This window comes from Podarcis raffonei, chromosome 8 (assembly GCF_027172205.1).
Source record: "Podarcis raffonei isolate rPodRaf1 chromosome 8, rPodRaf1.pri, whole genome shotgun sequence".
Lineage (NCBI taxonomy): Eukaryota > Metazoa > Chordata > Lepidosauria > Squamata > Lacertidae > Podarcis > Podarcis raffonei.
Window position 1 is genome coordinate 33231716 of NC_070609.1, and position 13946 is coordinate 33245661.

Consider the following 13946-nt stretch of genomic DNA (forward strand, 5'->3'; position numbering starts at 1 on the left):
ACATGGCTAAACGTCTAATCAGGAGCCCTTGTGGTTGTGCTTAGATTCAGTATAATAGTCATTTTTCCTCTTGTGTTACTAATGAAACAATAAAGATTTGGTATAGTGATGAAAGTGGGGGTTAAAAGTGAAGATAATAATTTATGTTTAAATTATTTTATAATTTAATTATAATTAATTATAAAATATAATTATTTTATAATTTAATTATAATTAATTATAAAATATAATTATTTTATAATTTAATTATAATTAATTATAAAATATAATTATTTTATAATTTAATTATAATTAATTATAAAATATAATTATTTTATAATTTATTACATTTATTTCAACCAGATTAAGCCAAATGCTGATTGTTCATTTTCTGGAATACTAGAATATGTTATGAAATTAAACCACACTGGGATAAAGCCATCTTTCTTGATCTGTCCACATGTCAACTGTTGTTTGTTATATCTCAAGGAGGGATGGTTCCCAAACTGTTTTATACCAATTGTCTATTGTTATGTCGGAAAGGTCTTTCCAGTGTCTGGTTATGTTGGGTCTTGTCACTTGTACTAAATGGCTTATTAATCCTTTATTACGTAGATCCAGATTGTTGTCTTGAAATATATTTGATGAAGCTAATTCTGGTTTGATTTCCAATTGTTGTTATTTTATTAATTTCTTGGAATATCACATTCCAGAAAGGCTGGGTTTTTGTAAATCCCCACCTCATGTGGAGAGTTGTACCGGGTGTTGGGCAGCCCCTCCAGCAATGTGGTGAGGCACCAGGATGGATCATTGCCAGCTTCCTAGAGGTTAGGTAAAACCTACGAGTTTTTACAGTTAATTCTCTATCACTCACCAAAATAAATAGGTTTTTTGTCCATTTCATTGAGCTGGCTCAAGGTTATAGCCAAAATTGAATTCATGTTGATAGGGTCAAGTGAACCCACTGATGCACAGAGTAGAATTTTATAGATGTTATATCTGGTCTTTGTCCTTCTGGGACTATTACAATGGTAGCTGCTATACTGGTAATTGGGCTAGCCAAAAAAGTGTGGATTTGGTGGAGTAGCAGCCAAGGGGTTTATAAGTTTCTTAGTTTAGTCTGTATTTCTTGATCTGATAGTGGTGTATTTTTGTTACAAAACTCACATGATCGGTATTTGATCTTTAGCTAAATGTGAACTATTTTGTGCCTCTACAGCTTTATTTAAAAGGTTTAATAGGTGTTCCATATCATGGGGGGGGGCATGGATGGAAGAGAGGAAAAGTTGAGCAGTAAAGAACTACACAATGAGTTAAGCCCCAGAGAACTCAGTTGGTTTTTCTCCAAAGTAAATATGCCAAAGAACCAGTGAAAAAAATGTGAAAAAATATGCAACTTCAGCATAACAAAGGTAGTCCTGAACAATAAATAAAATATTTTACAAAACCAAACTGAACAATTTCCACATAAATCACAGCAAAATCCCCTCCCAACAACCCCCCCCCAAAAAACCCACCCCAGTTCTTTCATTCTGAAAGTGGCAGTTGGGGCCAAGGGCAGCTGGCACCCATGGTTGCCATGACAATGGGGTTCTGAGCCTGACTCACTGTGAAGCAGGCAGCAGGTCCTTGTGGTACCTCTCTGGACTTGGCTGCAGGCAGAGGTATGGGGTGGATGTGAGTCTCTCCTGCCAGTTGACTTGTGCTAGGGCCCTCGAGAAGAGATGATTCAGAGTAAGTGTTGACACCTCCAGCCACAGTTTGGAGGTGGAAACAGACCCACTGGGTCAAAATTTTCAGAGTCCCCCAGACCTGACTGCACCCTGGCCCCAACTGGCATGGAGTGTAGCTGAGCACCCACCCAGTCCATCCCTCTCTCAGACTCAGATGCATTTCTGCTCTCCTTTGCAGAATGTCCAAGAGACACTCATCTGCTGCGTGTCAGGGAAGAGGTGATTCCAGTGGCTCCTCTTGCAAGGTATGACATCTGGCTTCCTATCTATTATGATTAAAAGCAGCCCCATCAATACACATATGCAGAATTTAGCAGTGTTTCTTAAACTGGGAAAAGAAGCGTCTCTGCCCCCAAAGAGGTGATGATGAAGGGGAGAGAGAAGAGTAGGAAACAGATGGCATAACTTGGATTAGTATTCAGGGGTTTCCATACTGAAAGTGGGGAAGAGTGGAATCCACATGACCTTGGGGTTGTTTTTTTGGGGGGGTGTCCTCTATGATGGTGCACCTGTCACTTGATCCTTTGGCACCCTGAATCCAGTTGAGCCCTGCATCTCCCTGGAGCATGACACTAAGGATTCAGCATGTGACCTATTAGCTGAAGTCAGTGGAAAGAGAAGCTGTTGGAGAAAGGGTGCATCTAGGATTAGGAGCGTTTTAAAACTTCAGAAGCTGAGCTTGCCTGTGAGCATCTATGTGCCTTATATGGAGCCAGACTATTAGTCTATTCAGCTCAGGACAGTCTAGCTCTCCAAGACCCCCAACAAAGTCCTTGCTCAGCTCCAGCACCTGAGAGCCTTTTAGATATGGGGATACCAGGGATAGAACCTTGTGTAGTCTAGGCATGTGCTCTGCCCCTTAATCGGGGCTCCTCCTGTAAGTAAAAGGCTGTGGTCTTGGATAAGAGGGAATTTAGCAGCTGCATCTTGTCATGCCAGAGTCCTGCAAAATCTCTTCTTCACACATATGAAATTTACATGTCGCAGCCTACCCATGCACAACTTCTGGACGTTAGGCTGCTTGAAAAGGCACAGGAGCGGAGCCTGGAGAACAACTGACAACTTTGTTTGCTTGTTCCCTGTTGGGCCCTGGAAGAACAACCCCATTTGTATTGATTTAAAAAGGGGCAGTTGTGGCTCTGGATTCCAGGCCTGTGTGTTTACATGGTTTCCAGGACACAGACGTTGTGAGCTGGTCTTGCCCATTCGGAAGCCGGCTGAAAGTTCCAATGCTGCTCAGGGATTTGCTCACTAATTGCTTCTCCTCCCCTATTGAAGTTCTCTTTCTGTGTCTATAGGGCAGGGAAATTGTGACAGTAGCATTGCTCCAAGAAAGCCAGGAAAAAAGAAATGTTTTAGTTGATGAAGTATTGGGTTACTGAGTGTGTGCACTCCACAGCTCTGGAGGGCAGTGTCAACTTACTTGCAGGGTTGCCAGATTACAAGAATATTGCTATAATCATTGCCTACATAATTACTGCCAAACCCCATGTTGCCAATTTCAAGTTCATAAACGCAAGTGCTTTGCTCAAAAAGAAAAAAGCAGGGCCCAATTATCTGTGGAAACAGCAAACTTCCATCTTTACATCTATTTCTTTACATCCATTACAACATGCCACCATTGGCTTAGTGGGACCACAGACAAGGTGTTTTGTATTGGCTGCAGTATAATAGAGAAAGTGGAATATTTTTCTCCCTTCTCATGACACTGGAACTTTTGGACATCCAATAAAGCTGAATGTTGGAAGGTTCAGGACAGACAAAGAAAACTTTCTTCACATAGCATAGTTAAACTATGGAACTCGCTCCTACAGGGGGCAGTAATGGCAATCAACTTGGATGGATGTAAAAGAGGACTGGACAAGTTAATGGATAAGCCTATCAACTGCAACAATGCTCTGCCTCCACGGTAGGAGGCAGTAATATTTCAGAATACCAGTTGCTGGAAACCATGAAGAGAGTTCTCTTGTGTTCCTGTCCTGCTTGTGGGCTTTGCACAGGCTCCCAATATAGTTTGGGCAGTCTAAGTATGGAAATGAGCACATTCTATCCTTTTATCATTTGTACACATGTCCTTGATGCTGCCTGTCATTTAAGTGCTTCATACACACATTTACCTAACATGTCCAGTTTCCCCATTTTCCCAACTGCACAACAAAACAAAGCAAAACCAAACGCTGCTGTGAGTTGCCCTCCTGTGCTTTGAAAGGGCAGAGCACATGGAACATCATCCCTTTAGAAGCGCAACAGCCAGGAGCATGGTGAGTTGGTCTCTCTTACTGCAGAGGCCCTTTAGAAGACAGTGGACTGGTTAACTTGCCCATAATTTGTGGCTGTCTGGTACACATCTGATGGTTTCTATGGTTTGGAAGTGGTTCCCAAATGGGGTGGGGTACTGCCCCCTGGGAGGCAGTGGGATTACCTAGAGGATTGGTAAGGGGCAAGGGTTTGGAAAGCTGGTACCACTGGAAGTTCATCAATTTTGTTGAATTATGCTAAATAGTTTTAATTGAATTTTGAATAAATGTGCAATTAATTGTCACTGTTTTGAATTTGAATTTTGTTGTCTTCCATAGTGGGTCATTCTGAATGTTTTTTATAGGGCAGGGGGCACTGGGGATGATCTTACGGAACCAAGTGGCGGAGGCTCAAAAAGAGTTTTGGAACCACTGCATTCGAACAAATAATCACAGAGAAAGCAGGCGGCTGCATTCTGTGCCAGAGGAGAAGTGATTGGCTGGGAAGACACACCTGTACTCTTAATGCTATTCCAGTGGCTTCTTCCATGGCATAAAAAAGAGGCAAGTTTCTTTTTATTATTACTGCAAGCAATTTTAATACAAAAAGTGTCTTCTTTTTTTAAACAATTCATTGGTAGAGCTTCAGGTTCTGGCTCAATTAAACCAACTGAGAGAATCACACAGCAATATGGTCAGTCAGAGCAGGGGAAAGAGCAAAAGTTAATAAATACAGGAAGACCAAGTAGCCCCCAACTCCCTGCCCCTCCCCCTTCTTTACTGTCCCAAAGTTGGCTTTACTTTTTAAAACATTCCTCCCCTTCTTCTCCCCTCCACAATGGAAAAAATGATCATATAAAAGCGAGCTGGGGGGCGGAGGGGGCGGCGCACAAGTGGGGCTGCTGGTGATGCGCTTTAAAATTCCCAAGAACAAGCTCCTGTGCGTGTTGAAGGCAGCTCTGTCGTCTTCTTCTCCCCTGGAGTGTGGAGGGGCCTCTTGGACGTCAGTATGGTCAGAAGTGGCATTAACCAGTTGAGACAATAAATAGGAAACAATGCAGTTAAATAGCAGTTCGTGAACTAAAAAGTGAAGTCAGTTTTTTTGTTTTAACAGCAATGTGAGAGAAGAACCAAGTTTTGTGGGAACTTCCCTCTTTGGCTCCACCGCTCAAAGGTTTTGCTGTGTGTGCCCCAACCCCAGGCATCGTCCACACAGGTATGATGCTACTGGAGAGCTTCAAGTGTAAAATATTGAAAACATAGTATTAGTTGTTCTTTAAAAGCTCAGCGGCTGACAGTACTTTCATTTCGCTAAATACAGCATTTTAGTGAACATCTTTACTTGTATGTAGCATGTGTGCAATTTTTTTTTAATTTATTAGTTCAAACTTACTCCACTTTATCTTCAGGTAAAACCACAATGATTTCTTTTAAAAACTGGAAACAGAAGCCCCAGATCCCATTCACCTCACATTTCTCTCTTTTTGAGGTATCCATGATTTACAAAAAAAAAAAAAAAGAAAGAAAGAAAGAGAGAGAGAGAGAAAGAAAGAAAGAAAGAAATAATTCCTTGAACACTGCTGGATATTCAGGTGTTGCTTTTAAATATAATTTACCTTGCTGAGACAGCAAGTTAAGTTTTTATAAAGATGCATTTAGGAAATAATCCTAAAAGATAAAGCAGGATCACTTCCTGCACTGCACAGAAATCCTATTTATATAATTTTTTTTAACTTTTTGTTTTTACATTTTCACATCTTGACCTTTTGCTTGCTTCTATTCTCTCCCACATTTCATTTTTTTTCCCTGGGCCCTCCCAGCGCTAAGGAGGTCACCAGAAGGCAAGTTTTATCTACATAAATATTCACATGAAAATAGTAACTTACAAAAAAAGAAAATTAACAGAACAAAATAAGGCAGCTTCATAACACAATTAATCTTTTACACTTTTAACAATATAATTTCTCCCATGTAGAATAAATATACATCCAATGTATGAAGCAGGGTTAAAAAATGGACACAGGTTGTTTTGTGTGTGTGTGTGTGTGTGTGTAGATGTGTGCATGGGGTCTTATTATTATCTCTTGGGGCCTGGCGTCTTGGGGGTGGCTGTGGTCGCTTTCTTAGACATGGTGGGGATTTTGGAGGGCTTTGCCATGCCCCGTCGGGAGCTGCCTTGCCCCCCCGTTGCGCTGCTTTCGGAAGTGTCTGAGCAGGCTGACTGTGTCTCTAGGAGGTCAAAGTCAGATGCGTCGCTGCCCCGCCGGCTGCTGGCGCGGCTCCCTGCCCGGCTCCCTGCCCGGCTCTGAGGGCGACTGCTTGTTTTCTTAGGATCTGAAAAGTAAAACAGATGTGTCCATCACCACCATGGAAACCCAGGAAGGCCTTACAACATGCTATTCCTCCGTCCCTCGAGGGCAGCCCCCGTCTTGTTTTCCAGCTAGATGCCACCTTCCCTTTAGACATCCTGTGTGTGTGCTGGAATGGTGGCTCTCACAGCTACCACAAGCAGTTGATGCCTGAGCAGTCGGGCCCTCCCCACAACATAGATGAACCTATTTCAGTGTACTACTCTCTATAGAGATACCCCTTGCTCTGGAACTGCCTCACAGCCAGTGGGGGTGACAGTCAAACTGGCTGATGTTGCTGTATCATCATCGGTGCTACATTCCACTTTGTGGCCTGGCGGGGTCATGTGTGGGCTTCCTTATGTCTTGGAGGAATCACTGAAGCATGAGGGCTTTCACTTGCTATTAATTTCTCAACAAAAAGCTCCTGTGTATCCCGTATATATTTCTACTCAGAAGTCCCACCGAGTGCAATAGGGCTTATGCACAGCTATGTGGGGGCAGGGTTGCGGGCTAAAATAATAAAACTTTGCATAAATGGAATTGGCTATAGTGAAAGTGTGCTGAACTTCCAGTCGGCGCCACCTGCAATAGCTCTGACCCGTTGACTGGTGCACACAGAGAAATGGCCATGCTCCCAAGAGCACAGGAAACCAGCTGCAAGTACACTTGAGGCTTACAAGGGCAGAGTGAAGACTGTAAGCAGCAGGAGGCCCCAGCCCGCCCTTGCTTGGAAGTAAGCCTCATCAGGGAGGCTGGAATTACTCATCCCACCTAACAGAAGTAGAAGCTGAAACTCAGAGCACCTTGACCCAAGTCCCACTCCTGTGTTCACCTGAATGTTCAGTTCAGTTTACTGATTTTGTTCATTGTTTCCCACAACCAAAGGAAGCCCCGAAGTGATTCACAAAACAAAGAATGAAAAGGCAATACATGCAGCATACAAGCAGGGACTGTGTCACTTCCAGAAAGGCACTTACCAGCCCGACTAGTTTTGGCACCTGAAGACACTGGCGAGGAACTGTTACTGGTGTCGCCAGCGAGAGAAGTCCGGCTGGAGTGGAAAGTGGGTCGCTTCAGCTTGCTGCTTGAAGAGGGAACGGCCTTGGGAGAAAGAGACGTTTATCTCAACAGTCATCATTTGCTTCTTAAACAGGTGCTGGTTGAGAGGATCCCTGCACTCCAGCAGCCAGACTGCAGCCCCCACTGCATCTTAAAGGTCAACAAGGAATGAAGGAGCATCCAGCTCTTCACCTGCCCATTTTGCTTTCTGCTAGTGGACATGAACACATTTACAGGGCTGCCTGCCCACCCACCCCATGTTCCTCATGACCTTTAAGGTGCTGCGGGCCAAGAAGAGAAGCAGACAGACAAGACACACCAAGAAGGCCATTCTCTGCTATTAGTCCTCTTTACCACCCAGTGCTGGATGGCAGGCTCATTAATTGGACCCCTGTGCTTGCAGTCTCTAGAAAGGGCAGAAAAGAAGCTCCTGAGCACTTGAGCATGAGCAGCAAGAAGGCACCTTTGGTGAGGTTTAGTCCAAGTCATCACACCCCTGTCTAGAAAGAGCAGGGGATCCACTTGGCCCTGAACTGTTCTACTTGTGCCCCATGGAAGTAGCAGGACAGAGAGCAGCTCGGAACTGGAGTGGGTGGGATCCTGCTCATTTTGGACACCACAGCTGCAGCTCCCATTAGCCTCTTTAAAGCAGGTGCAGAGCAGGATGCCAGCTACTATTTCAGTGGGAGGAAAAACTGGAGGAAAAAGCATCCTCCCAACTCACTCCAGTTCCCAAGCACTAGATGTGAAGAGGGAGTCCATTGCTCGTGCACCAACTGTCTCTGCTTTTCTAGTGGCGCAAAGCAGGGAAATGCTTAATCTAAAGCACATGCTTTGCACATGCAGAAGGTCTCAGGTCCAGTCCCCAACAGCGGCTCCAGGTAGGCCTGGGAAAGACTCCTGCCAGAGACTCTGGGGAGCTGCTGCCAGCCTGTGTTGACAACACTGGGCTAGATGGACTCAGGCAGCATCCTATGTTCCAAAAACAGCTTCATCAACTTGTTGCCTTCCAAACATTTTGGAGTATGACTCTGATCACCAGCACAGTGTGTCATCTAAGACATCTGGAGTGCAGCCAGTTGGAGAAAAGCAAACTGAAGCAACAATCATTTCAGGTCTGAGCAACTTATATGGACACCAAGCCGGCAGCCCATCATTAATACCGTCCCCATTCCTCCTGTTTGGCTGGGACTTACATTCCCATGACTGTAAGAACTGCCCTGGTGGGAGGGAGGGAGGGAAAAGGATGTCCATCTAACCCAGCCTCCTACCTCCAAAAGCAGCCAGGCAGATGTTTCTAAGAAGCTTCTCCCCTCCCAACATTCTCACCTGCGTCGTATGTGGGATGACAAATTGAGGGGTTTCTGTACAGGCACAGGCACTGATTTTCAAAGTGTTAACTCGGCTGTTTTATTCATGAGTCCTGACTTTTAAGTGATATCCTCCTCTATCATATCTTTTTCATTTAATGTTCTAAAACAGCCCAAAACTTGAAAGATTTTCTCACTTTGAACTCCTGGGAAAATGTTTGTTCTTTCAACACAAACTGGTTGCAAACTGTGTGTTAATGTTCTGTTGGTTTTGAAAGAGTATTTTGAAGAACAAATCTTTTTGTCTTTAAGAAACCAGAGTTAGAAGCCCCATGAGCAACACAGCAGCAGCCCTAGCATGGAAAGAGGTGTTATCAAGCGCTGTTATAACAAGGAAAGCATTAAGAGAGGGGAAAAGGAAGCCAAGGGGGCTCCTCCTTTTGCAACAGGGACTGGCCCATGTAAGCCATACTCTACCTCAGAAGCAGACAGGTGGAGGTCGGCATTATCGTAGCCCCTCAAAGGGGTACCTGCCTTGCTGTTTACCAACCAGGGTTTGTCATAACTGCGAGTGAAGTGATGCGGAGTCTGTGAAATGGAAAATCCAAAGAGAAATTGAGGGAGAGGGAGGGAAGGGGGAAGGGAGTGAAAGGAAAGGAGGGATGGGGCGGGGAGGGAGGTGTACAGGATGGAAGGAAAATAAAAACAGAAAAGTAAATAAACCCCAAAATAAAATAAAATAACAAACCCAACAGGTAATGAAAGGAAACATACAAAATGGGCGACGAGATGAGAGTTACATAAGTAGGGGTTGTGCTCTGTGCCCACTGCCAACGTGGCCATCTCACCCAGGCCAAGCGTTGGGGAGAAAAACTCTCAGGATCACAGAAGCCAGGAAAACAAACCAGGGATGGCCCAAAAATTAAAATGAGACATAAACAGACACGTGTAATTTGGGGGAGGGGAGGGGAGGGGAGGGGAAGAGGAACTCCGCCATTTCACTCTACCCACCTGGATGTGACAGCATTTCATTGTCATCGTGGGCAGAAATAAATGTTTGAGTAACCCTGAAAGTTCTGTCCTCTGTGGACAGGCCCCACTGGACACTCAGAGGCCTGTACCTGTCCTGGAGCAACTGAGTGACAGACGCCATTTTTAATGGTTAAAGAAGCCCTCTCACCTTTGTCCCGCTTGCAGGTGTGGCTGGGGAGGAGGGCATCGAAGTGCAGCTGTGGTTGCTCTGGCTGGCGCTCGAGCTGGACCGTGTTGGGGAGGCTGCCCGAGAGGAGGGCTTTGACCTGCGCCCCCTGGACCGGAATGGCGCCATTCCCTGAGAAGCTCCCTCTGGGAGAATGAATTTCTCTCGAAGTTCAAGGTTAGTTCTTCCTCGAGCTGTAGGAAAGGAACCACCATAAAACATGAAGAAAAAAATAGCCAAAGAAACCAGAGTCTGAAATATAAACAGATGGCAAAGCCAGGCAAAGCCAGATGCTTCTGACTCCCTGGTGCAGGCTTGCTGGGGTGTGCTTTGGATTCTTTCCTCCTCGTTCCAGTTAATTTTCTGTGAGACAGACCCCTTGGTCTTCTCACTTTGCTACACCAGCAGCAGCTTAAAAGTCTCAAGATAGAGAGGAAAAGTCTTCCTAGGAGGGGAAAGATCTAGGAGCATTCTGTAGCTCATATAGAAGCCCCCACCACAACCATCATTCAGAGCAGTGGTGTTTCGGCCTGCACCAGGGCAAGTCCACACACTTTTGAAAGGACTCAGATATGCACCTTCTAAGCACGTATAGACAGTGCCCATCTCGTCTATACAACCAACGCTATCTATTATGTCCTTCTGTACAATCTGCTTTACAGGCTAGTGAAGGATCCTCTGGAGTGGGGGGGAGTCTCCTTTACCCAGTCTCAGTTCAGCACCAAAGAATTCTGGAATAGCTCAGTCAGCAGAACATGAGACTCTTAATCTCAAGGTCGTGGGTTCAAGCCCCAGACTGAGCAAAAGATTCCTGCATTGCGGGGGTGAATAGATGACCCTTGGGTTTCCTCCCAACTCTACAATTCTATGACCACCCCCCCAGCTGTGGGAAGCTTGCTGACCCAAAGCAGAGCTTGCTCAGCTGCTGGCACTGCACACTTAGCTAAGTTTATGTGGCAAGAAGTCTGGGAAACAAAGTGTCGTCCAAAGAGCTCTCAATTCATTTTCACCTGATTCTCAAGAAATGGAAGGAAATAAACCTGACTTAAAATTTGCAATCAGGATACAGGAACATAGGAAGCTGCTTTATATTATGTCAGATTATTGATCCCCATAGCTTAGCATTGCGTACACTGACCGGCAGCGGCTCTCCAGAATTTCTGGCAGGAGTCTCTTCCAGCCCTACCTGGAGATACCATCAGGGACTGAAGCTAGGACCACCTGCGGGCAGAGCAGTTGCTCTCCCACTGAGCTACACCCCTTCCCCAATTTTCAGTTTCCTTCCTCTGCAATTATACCACCTGCTTCATAGCAAAACAGCAAGCATATTCTTCAGTTTTACAGGAAAAACAGCAACAAACCTAACAAACAGATACACACAGCAAGGAGCAGTTTTGTTAAGTGAGCAAGACATCATGCATAAAGCCTTGCCAGGCAGAAAAAGGGGCAGCTGGAGATTTCACACATTATCCACCCCAAGACAAGCAACTGCAGCTGCCAAGGGGACTTCCAGAGAGGGGCTTAGCTTGCAAACGAGCTATTGAGATACTGCAAGTGGGTTGTTGGTAACTGGGTTTATATATATATTTATCAGATTTTCCCCACTAAGATCAAATTCAGAGTTGGTACAAGCTGGCTTTTTGATGCTAACAATGTTGTGTGGACTCTGTAAAACACTTGCATGCACCAGGAGCGCTGATTCCATGATAAACCCCCATCTGGAAGCACCCCTAGGATTGCGTCAGAACAATCTGCGGACGCCTAGCAGGAGTGCTCAAGAGCAGCACCAGGAACGGAAGAATCAGCAGTACCAAGAGGCAATCAAGAAACAAATCCTAGAGAAGCTTTCTTGAACCCTAGGCCCTCCAGATGCTTTGAACTACAACTCCCATCAGCCCCATCTTTCATAGTGCATGCTAGCTGGGAATGATGAGTGTTATAGTCCAAAACATCTGGAAAGCACTGACTTGCGAAGACTATCCCAGATGTTTTACAACATGGCAGCATGCAGCCGCATTCAGACAAACTATCATGGGAGGGAAGGGGAAAATGGCCACCCAACAGCCACAGGCCAAAAGGAATAACCTGTCTTCAAAGGAAGGGGGCCCAGACTTCAGGCTGGAGGGTTGGGTGGGTAGCCATTCCCTCACAAGCCTCTAACGTCAGCCTTTTGTCTTACAGAACACCATATTTACTTACAGGCAATTTCCAGGAGAAAAGGTAAATGATATAATAGAAAAGGGGAGGAATTTTTTTTGGGATTGAGGGAGATGCAGACAAGGCAAGAAAGGAAGCTAGTCTGGTGTTGAACCAGGGCCCAAATCCCTGCTCCTCACTCGGGGCAAGCTGCTCTTGCTCAGCTGAACCCATCAAGGCTGCTGCTAGCATAAGCTGGTGCAGAGGATACATGTTGCTACCCTTGGGAAAAAGTGAATGGTGATTTCAAGGCCAATGTGACAGACAGGAACAAGATGAGGCAGGGGCTGTGAAGCCTACTCAACTTGCAGCTTTCAGCCCAAACCAGCCACACAAAAAAAAAGGTCTTTGTCTGTCTCTCTGCCCCCACCCCATGCCCTTCACTACAGCAAAGTACTATTCTGGGCCAGAGGGGATGATGGGGAAGATCAAGGCAGGTTAGAGAAGCAAAGCCATTCCCAACAAGTGGAGGAGTAGTAGTGCGAGGAAGCCAAGAAAAACCGCCAACCTATCGGAGACTGACTGGCAATCGAAGAGCTGGAATCAGAGCGTTTTATTTTACTTCCCGGGTGGTGAACTAGAATAAAGAAAATACATATATACAAAGAAAAGATAGAGCAGGAAAAACAAACAGCAGTGGGGGTCAAGGAGGAGGAGGAGGAGGAGGAGGAAAAAGGCAAGGAGAAGTCTCTTACACACTGGCTGGCATGCAGGGCAGCCATTTTAGAGGAAAAATGGAAAGGGTACGAGAAGAGAGCTCAGCCCACAGATGTGAAGAGGTGGGTGGGAGGGTGGGGGCTCTGATCGATTCTACTTCTCCCCCCCACCCAACATGTGAGTGTTACATAGGAAGTCCTAGTCAAGTACTTATTGGTACTTATGCTGACATTCAGGATGGACTAGGGTCTGCCCAAGATATCATGATGGTGTTTGCAACAGAGAACCTCACTGGCACTTCTCTCCCACTCATCAACACAGGTCACCCTCCTCAAGAAGTCCTTGGCTAGGCTGATCTTTTGACTGACCTCAAAAAGACTTCCTGCTGGGCTGGGCTGTGCTCCATGGGTGGTCCTGGCCCACTCACTTTTAATGGCAGACACCTCACAGCCTTACACTGGGGGAGGTTAAGAGCCCCATGTTTGTTAAGAATCACTCTCCATTTCTTACCTCTGCAAGGATCGTTCTTCACTAAAAACTCATCCAGGGCCATCCATCCTCCACCAACGCGAACCATGACTGTGCTACGCAGGATACGGACCAGCCGCAGTTGCTGCGAATCGCCAAACTGTGGAGGGAGCAGCAGAGGGGGAAATGGTTTAGATGAGCACCCACAAAAGAGCCCAAAAGACACCTTGCAATTAAAAAAGAAAGGTGGCAGCACAGGGCCGCTTCAGGAGAGGGACTGCAGCAGGATGGGCTTTGACACTGGGGCCTCTCTCCTGAACCTACTAGCTGCTTTTAAGAAATATAATTTTTTTAATGTCTAAATGGGTTTATTATGGATGTTTATATTTTAAATGTTTGTATAACTGGTTTTCATGCTTTGTAAACCACTTAGAAGTCTATAAGTGGTATATGAATAAATAATGGTGATGGTGATGATGATGTTAATAAAACCAGAGTGGATCCATTTTAATGCACTGCTAATTATAACTAAATGAAAATGAAGGAGGTGCACCCTTGTTTGCTGGAGCTACCTCAGCTCAGTGGCAGGGCACCTGTTCTGTGCTCAAAAGACCCCATAGCCCATTCCTGGAAGCATTTCAGGTTAAAATGAATCAGCCAAGCAGTAGGTGATGGGAAAGGCCTTTTCTCTCTTCCTGCCAGAGACTGCCCTGGAGATCATCGGCTAGACAGTTGCTATGGACCAGGCTATGCTATGG

General features: G+C 45.4%; 1 protein-coding gene and 2 long non-coding RNA genes across 23 annotated transcripts in view; 2 read left to right on the forward strand and 1 right to left on the reverse strand.

Annotated features, from left to right (window-relative positions):
- Window positions 1–1553: 1553 nt before the first annotated feature.
- LOC128418897 (uncharacterized) lies at window positions 1554–5319 on the forward strand. The gene is made up of 3 exons (XR_008331780.1): window positions 1554–1713; window positions 1891–1957; window positions 4315–5319. It is a non-coding gene; the product is annotated as an uncharacterized LOC128418897 (long non-coding RNA).
- A 653-nt stretch (window positions 5320–5972) lies between these two features.
- Window positions 5973–13946, reverse strand: part of MACF1 (microtubule actin crosslinking factor 1) — a 291360-nt gene continuing 283386 nt past the window's right edge. For 14 of the 21 annotated variants that reach the window (XM_053399045.1, XM_053399042.1, XM_053399052.1 and 11 more), the window contains 6 exons: window positions 13231–13348; window positions 12572–12640; window positions 9850–10061; window positions 9147–9257; window positions 7278–7401; window positions 5973–6283 (listed from right to left, as the gene is read on the reverse strand). In XM_053399045.1, coding sequence (XP_053255020.1) covers window positions 6027–6283; window positions 7278–7401; window positions 9147–9257; window positions 9850–10061; window positions 12572–12640; window positions 13231–13348 — 891 coding nt within the window. In that variant the 3' untranslated portion in view covers window positions 5973–6026. The remainder of the gene's footprint in view (window positions 6284–7277; window positions 7402–9146; window positions 9258–9849; window positions 10062–12571; window positions 12641–13230; window positions 13349–13946) is intronic. The other 7 variants (XM_053399053.1, XM_053399043.1, XM_053399038.1 and 4 more) reach the window with 3 other exon arrangements.
- LOC128418898 (uncharacterized) lies at window positions 9937–13341 on the forward strand. The gene is made up of 3 exons (XR_008331781.1): window positions 9937–10044; window positions 12049–12087; window positions 12453–13341. It is a non-coding gene; the product is annotated as an uncharacterized LOC128418898 (long non-coding RNA).